General features: G+C 39.3%; 1 protein-coding gene across 1 annotated transcript; it reads left to right on the top strand.

Annotated features, from left to right (window-relative positions):
- Positions 1–5,002: 5,002 nt before the first annotated feature.
- Positions 5,003–7,044, top strand: LOC127810410 (exocyst complex component EXO70B1-like). Its single transcript, XM_052349890.1, has one exon. It carries the CDS (start codon positions 5,038–5,040, stop codon positions 7,042–7,044), a length of 2,007 nt encoding a protein of 668 aa, XP_052205850.1. The 5' UTR covers positions 5,003–5,037.
- The last annotated feature ends 1,275 nt before the right edge of the window (positions 7,045–8,319 follow it).

The raw sequence follows: 8,319 nt of genomic DNA, 5'->3' as shown, positions 1-8,319 counted from the left end.
AAAAGGCTTGCAAGAATCTTCCACCGCAAAGACCCTCCGATGCCAAAGTCAATTTTCAATCTCAATGACTATTCACGAAAACAGTAAATGTGCATTCAAAGTGTCTGGATTTTACCGAAATTGGAAGTACCCATCAATGTCCTGTAGCTGGGTATTTATAGGGAAAGGTTCTCAAGGGTGTCTGGCGCCGACAAATGGCGGTTACTAAGTGGGCCAAAACCAAAAAAATGGGGGAGGGGGGGAAGTGGCCACGAGGCTAGCCCTCGCGACAGGCTGCCGCGAGCCTGCCCTTGCGGCCAGCTTGGCAGCAAGGCTGGCCACGGCCTTGGCTCGCGGCAGGCTGCCACGAGCTTGCCCTTGCTACCAGCTTGGCCGCAAGGGCAAGCAGGGCCAGCCTCGTGGCCATTTCCCCCCCATTTCTTTTGGCTTTGGCTCACTCAGTAATCGCCACTTATCGGTGCCAAACATCCTTGAGAACCGTGTCCTATAAATACCCAACTACAGGACATTGATGGGGACTTCCAATTTCGATAAAATCCAGACACTTTGAATGCACATTTACTATTTTCATGAATAGTCATTGAGATTGAAAACTGACTTTTGCATCGGAGGGTCTTTGCGGGAGAAGATTCCCGTGAGCCTTCTAACCTATTTTCTTAGCACTAACAAGGCCAAATCCTTGCTGCGGACCTAGCGGCGAAGGAAAAGTCTTGCGGCGAAGGCCAAGTCTCGTGGCGAAGCTAGTGGCAAAAGTTTATGACGAAGCTAGTGGCGAAGCTAGAGGCAAAACCTCGAGGCAAAGTTAGTGGAAAAATCTCGTGGCAAGGCTAGTGGCAAAAGCTTGTGGCGAAACTAGTAGCAAAATTAGAGGCAAAACCTCATGGCGAAACTAGTGGCAAAATCTCGTGGTGAAGCTAGTGGCGAAGCTAGTGGCAAAACCTTCTATTTTTATTGGAATTTTTTTATAAGAATGTGAAAATCAGGGATATTGCAATGTTCTACATACAAAAGACAAATGAGGCAAGATCAATCAAGCCATGATTGTTGTCATAAAAATGGATTATGGCATAGATAGATTAAAGGGGAAGTGAAACTACTTATGTAAGGTGCATCGCTTGTTCTCTGAACTTTTAGTATATATATGTGTTACATGTGATCCAAATACCAATCAAGTTAGAGGAAGTTTGGCAACATTTTTATACGGTATATATCTTTATTAAAGAATATTTTCACTATCATTTTTTTATCATATCAATTTTACCCCTTTTTACTATACAATATGATGATGTGACTTATTTTTACTATTGTAGATTAACAAATCCAAGTATAAAATATTCAAGAAGAAATTATGTAAGCACTATGAAACTCTTGAAGAGATATTTAGCAGGACTACAGCTTTTGGAGAATTAGGCAATACTTCAACTAAGCTTACTCAACTTCCTCTAGCATTAGAGGAAGATGATTTTTTGAACATTAGAGTTCATATACGTGTGAAAAATGATGATAAAGTTACAAATATTTGTTAGCGTGAAGAAATTGGTATATCTGGCAAACATCGACACAAGGAACCTAAGATCAGTAAAGGTAATAAACTCGAGACTTGCATGGCACAGTGGTCATCAACAATTAATATGAGGAACGAAGAAACTGAACTTAGAACAGTTTATCTAAAAGAAAAGCTTGCAAAGATTCAAGAAAAATCATGTAATCAATCAGATAGTGAATCTACTAGTTTAAATCCTTATTCAAATGCGGTTTGTTTGGACATCTTAAACAATATGAAAATGGTTTTTAATGAGATTTATATGAAAGTTATAAAAATTTTTAAGGATTCAGATTTTATAGTGTCATTTGTGAAGATACTAGAAACTAGAAGAGAGACTATTTTGAAACTTTTCTAATTTAGTTCCTTGGATTATGTATTTTTGGAGTAATATATTCTTTTCATTAGTGATGTTATAGTCTTAAATTAAACTTAAAATATTTTGTAAATTTAAAGTTTTTAAAAAGTCTACCTTAACATTAATGAAAAAAGACCAGGCTTAAGCATTAACAAGAATTTAAGCACTTTAGTTATAAAGTTGACTCAATCATGCCTGAACTAAAATTTAAAAATTTGAGGCCAAAAATATTATTAAGAAATAAAATTAATTTTTTTTAACAGTCAACACCATTCAACACGTTTACATCTCACAAATATCTAGTGGTGTGGGGGAGGGGGAGGCTGGGGATGGGAGCATCTGAAGAAAGTACGAAACCCCACCCCGACAAAACAACCAAACAGGTGGCGGCGTACGTGGTGGGCACACGTTGTCGCTAAAGAGATTGGAAGAGAATACAAGAGGTCCGACTCCGAAAAAATATTTAAATTTTAAAAAATATTTAATTTTATATTTAATTAGATTTAAATATTTTTAAAATTATTAAATATTTTTTTAATAAAAAACTTATATTTCTATATTTAGTTTAAATATAACATTTCTGATAATTTATTTTATTTTTTTAAAATGACTCTTATTTGATTTTTTTTATTTAAAATAATAATTTTTTTTAGTATATAAAATATTGAGCCTTGCGATTTCTTTAAAAAAAATCAAAAAATATTAATTTTTTGTATACATTATGTATGTATGTGTGTGTATGTAATATAGAGAGCCACAAATACAACCTCCCCAACTATTGATCAAGAGTGAGAGAGAGAAAGAAGGGCCCTCACGGGCATAGTACGGAAGACGGTCAGGTAGTAGATTGTAGACAAGGATGCAGGTTCGAGTCATGGCAGTCGCAGTGTGAGAGTTTCATCCTCCTGTGAGGTGGCTCCTTGTGGGCATTATGTACTGTGCCTCCTATCTGGTGCTCCGCCGTGTACTGTGAATAACCCCTCCCACATGTCCGGGGCAGTGTGGGGGGCCCTTAAGGTGAGAGACTTCATCTTTTGCAGACAAGAGCAAGAGAGAGAGAGAGAGAGAGGGGCAGCGAGAAAGAAGCTTCGGCATGTGAAGAGTACAATAAGAAAGAAATTATAATAAAAATAATCGTGATTTAATTTTTTATTTGTTAAAAACTTTCTTTAACACATGAAAATTCAAGATTTTTAACGCTCATATAAATCTATCTTGTGAAAAAATTGATTAAAAATAAAATTTGAAAATACGAGAAAATATAATTTTTTTAAAAAGTTATATTAAACATAAAAATATAAAAAAATTTCTCTTATACGAAACCAAACGCATCCTAAATGTCTCCTCTCCGCCCTGACCTTCCCTTGCTCGACCTTTGTCTCTTCCGTGCATGCGCGTTGCGCACAGCTGGCCACTCTACCTTTGTATCTTTATTTCCCACCATCTCCACATGTAAGGAAGGTTCTCTCAGTCACAGGTTTTTATTTATCTAGAATTTGCTAATAGTAACCTCAATGTAACATTTTTAGATTAAATATAATAATACTATTTTTTCATAATATAATTATATTTAAAATTAAACACGGACACTGTTTTTTTGTTTATAGGATTTTTGGCAACTAACAACAAAAATCAAATAATACATGAGAAACAATCCTCCTCACATTTTAAACTCAGATCCAAAATTATTGGGTCTTTGGAGGGGCCTCAGCCCAGGCATATCCTGGAGGGGCTGGGCTGGGCCCATTGGAGATAACGTTAATTTTTAACGCACAAATAATACATGGAACTCATATATCTCACAAAAAAGAAAAAAAAAATAGAAAGAAAGTGGTAAACGCATAAAACTTTAATTTTTTCCCATTTCCATTTTTCCTTTTCTATTTAAGAATCAAACAAAGAAAAATTGGAATGATACTCATATTTACTTAGGTAATAATTGTTAAAATGAATAAAATAAAGTTAGAATATTTTCCCGATTAAGATATAGAATAGTCAAAATAAGGTTGAAAAATATTTCAAAATGTTTATCAAACTATTTTTTAAATTACATCATTTTTTTTTATCTATAAGTTCTAAGATATGTTTATTTGGAGGGGAAAAGATAAATGTAACAAATACAGACCAAAAATCTAGAATGTTTTTCATATATTACATTTTTCAATTTATATCTTGATTAATAAACACTATTTTAGAAAAAGAAAACCCAAAAATATACAAACTTGGTTGTTGAGTTATTTTTTGGTTGAAAAAATTTAAACAAACTTAAGAAGAAATACATTTCATAATTGTATGAAATATAGGGAGACAATGTTGGGAAAAACAAGGGTAATTATTTAGAGAACAATGTGAATTAAAAGTTAAAAAAAAAAAAAAGATGAAAACAAAAAACATAGAAATGTAAGAATTATATTATTGGTATCTCTTGGGTTATATCTTGGACTACATAATGCATTACAAATAATAAAAATATCCTTTACGTCTTATCGTTTCGTCTCGTCGCGTTTTCTCACTGTCTTGAGTGAGGAATATTTTAAATATTTTAATTATATTATGTAATTTAAAATATAAATTATGATGTATCAATAATAATTTTTAAAATGTAAATAAGATGAATTTTCAAGAGAAAGAGAGGAAGTGGGACATGATCTCATTGATTACCACCTCCTCCTCCTCCTCCATCAACTTATATTTCACGTTCAAAACGCCAAAATGGATATTTATTTTTATAATAGAATAAATGACAAATTTGTAATTATGACCATCAGCTGAAGATATTGCCATTGAGTTTTAGTTTCATAAAACCCAAGCCGAACATATCAGACGGGTCGAAGGACAGCCACCGTCCAACAAGAACACAATACCCGGCAAAATATAACAGAAATGAAACCCTCAATTCTCTCCTCTTTCTCTCTCTCGCTTTCCCCATTCGTGCAGTCCACCACCACCCCCTGTTGTTCTCTCTCTCTCTCTCTCTCTCTCTCTCAATGAAGAGAAAAAAGAAAAAGAAAGACAAAAAATCCAATTCCAATCCCAAAACAAATTAAAACTCCCTCCAATGTATAACTATCCTTCATTCTCGCTTTTCGATTTCCAGCACCTAATCCTACATTCCCAATCCAAGACCCAAAGGATCATGGACAGGATTCACCATCCTGAGAGATTCGGCAGCTTTATTGGACGCCAAACACGCCGAAAGAGCGACGTCTCTTCCAGTCGCAGCGCCTCTGATTTATCTACCACTCACGACAGATTCGATGACGACGACATTGCCTGGATAGAAAATGTCGAGGAGGTTGGAGATGAAAATATTGACGAAATCTTTCGGGAAATTGATCCGTTTATTGCCGATAATTGTTCGTCGACGTTGGAAATTCCTGATGCCGTTGACACGTTGTCCAAGATTGTGGACTACAGGATTGCCAAGTATTGCTCCGAGAGCTCTGAGGCCAGGTTTGGCATGTCGCCGGAGGAGGATTCGTGTTTTCTTGAAGCCGTGAGTCGGATATCGAAGCTGGCTAATGCTTTTGGCAATCTTCCAGCGGGTCACGCCACGGCGCTGGTGCTGAATCGGACGACCATGACCTTGCACCACGCGATGGTGTTCCTGGAGGAGGAGCTCCGTGATATTCTAGAGGATTCTAACTGCAATCCGGACCATAATCTGAATCCGAATGTTCTGGACACAAACCAACGGGACGGAGAAGACTCGCATCGCTCCGCCTCCGTGTCGCAGGAAGATGAATCAATATCAGACTTGAAGGATCAAGAGCACTTTCCGGAGTTCTTGCCGGAGGTGGTGACGAAAATGGCTGGAATCGCAACGGTGATGATTTCGGCCGGGTACGAGAATGAGTGCTGCCAAGTTTACAGCATTGTCCGGCGAAATGCATTCGACGAAGCCTTGAAGAGTATGGAATTCGAAGCGAAAAGCATCGAGGACGTGCAGAGAATGTATCGCGATGGTTTCGAGGCCGCGGCGGAGACGTGGATCCAAGCTGTGAAGCACTGTGCCGCCGTGCTCTTCCCCCGCGAACGCAAGCTCTGCGACTCAATCTTCACCGTCGATCCATCCATCTCCCAACGCCTCTTCCACAGCCTCGCTCAATCCGTGTTACGGAAGTTCATAAACTTTGCCGACGCCATCGCATTGACGAAACGATCGGCAGAGAAGCTCTTCAAATACCTCGACATGTACGAGGTCCTCCGCGATGTGGCCCCTGCCGTCGTCGAATCGTGCTCGGTGGTGGACAATTCCGCTGGCGAATTGTCGCTGGAGATCTCCGACGCCGTGAACCGGATCGCCGAGACAGCCGTGTACATATTCTGCGATCTGGAGAACTCGATCAAATGCGACGCCGCCAAGATCCCCGTACCCGGCGGTGCAATCCACCCGTTGACGCGCTACGTCATGAACTATCTAAAATACGCCTGCGAGTTCAAAGACACGCTCGAGCAAATCTTCCACGAAAACCAGATCCTGCTCCGATCGGTCTCGCTCGCCAAATCCGACCGCCCAAACCAGGTGGAGTCTCCGGAACACAAGTTATCGGCGTTCGCCTTCCAGTTGACTACCGTGATGGAGCTCCTGGACTCCAACCTTGTCGCCAAGTCGAAGCTCTACAAGGATCCGTCGCTTCGCTACATCTTCCTGATGAACAACGGCCGGTACATTCTCCAGAAAATAAAAGGCTCCGGCGGCGAGATCCTCCAGCTGGTCGGCCACACGTGGTACCGGATCCGATCAACGGTGGTCAGGCACTACCACAAGAATTACCAGAGAGAGACGTGGGGCAGAGTTCTCGGCTGCCTGAGCCACGAAGGCTTGCAGGTGAACGGGAAAGTCAACAAGCCAGCTCTGAAGGAGAGGTTCAAAAACTTCGGCGCTCTGATCGACGAGATCCACAAGACGCAGAGGACGTGGGTGGTTGGGGACGAGCAGCTAAGGTCGGAGCTGAGGGCGTCGATAGCGGCGGTGGTGATTCCGGCCTACCGGAGTTTCTTGGGGAGGTTCAGGCAGTATTTGGACGGCGGAAGGGCGGGAGCGGACAAGTATATAAAGTACCAACCGGAAGATGTTGAGACGTTGATTGAAGAGCTGTTCGATGGGAATACAGCTTCAATGAGTAGGAAGAGAACGTAACAGAAGCAAGCAGGAAACTCACGGCAATGAGATATGCACATCTCTTCTTATTCCTCTTTTTTATACAGTTTCTGTTGAGTAGAACACTGAGATACCAGTTTCTTCATCTTCTTATGTTCTCTCTCTCTCTCTCTCTCTCTCTCTCTCTCTCGATGGTCATTCTTCCAAGGCAATACCAAAATTTTGCTAAAAACTAAAAATTTATTTAAGGTAAATTAATATTTATGAAAACATTACAGTTATGTCATTTTAATGTAAAAATTTTATTAAGATGTTTATTTCAATAATTATAAATTATATTGATAATTTTGATGGATAAAATACACGATCCAATAATTTTGGAGTAAATTGCACAAAATAAAATTGACTTACTCTTCCTTGCCACCCCTTTTAATTGTTGGGCAATGCTACACGTAGATATATATTTATACACAACTTTACACATGGTAAAAAAACAAAAATACTCGTCTCTCAAATCACTTCCACCACTTTCACGGCACCTCCAATTTTCACGGCACCTCCAATTTTGAAAAACTTGCTACTATACTCGCCCCTACCAACACCCCAGCTCGCACTGTCATTGCCCCTACCCATACCCTAGCTCACACCGTCGACCAAAACTGCCAGTCGCACCTACAATTGTCCCTACTCGCTACTGTCGTTGACATTTCTGAGCACTTCTTAGCCGTGGATCGGAGAACTTCATCATTGGGCTTCATACATGGATGAAGTTCGAGATCAAACTTCATTCGATCTCATGACATCTCCAATGAAATTCGATTAAGCTTCATTGGGGAAGTGTCTCCATGGGGATGAAGTTCGATTGAACTTCATGGGAGTAAGTCTTCATCAGACTTCATCAGGGGGGAAGTATGTCTGCAAACTTGGCTGAAAAAAGAACTGATGGCCTATTGGGATTGAGGAATTGAAGTAACTCTTATCGATGGTGGCGGATGCGATCAACGATGAGAACAGAAGGAAATCTGAGAGAGGCTTTGCCAAATTTGCTGTTGGCTAATGACAGTATTGAATTTGATTGATACTCATGTTTAGTCTAAAATTTTTCTTTCTTGTTAATGAGTTATTTTGTTCTTCGATCTGGCTTGGTTTGATTTTTTAGAGATTTTTTTGAAATGTAAATATTTCATTTGTGTTTGACAATATAATACGGAAGTATTCTATACTTTTTGAGTTTCTTTAATGGTAATTTGGGTGAGGGAGATAGTTTCTGTAATACCCCATATTGTTCTATACTTTTTGAGTTTCTTTAATGGT

This window comes from Diospyros lotus, chromosome 9 (genome assembly GCF_014633365.1).
Source record: "Diospyros lotus cultivar Yz01 chromosome 9, ASM1463336v1, whole genome shotgun sequence".
Classification (NCBI taxonomy): domain Eukaryota; kingdom Viridiplantae; phylum Streptophyta; class Magnoliopsida; order Ericales; family Ebenaceae; genus Diospyros; species Diospyros lotus.
Note: the sequence above shows the minus strand (reverse complement) of the source record. Positions and strands in the feature narration are given on the sequence as shown.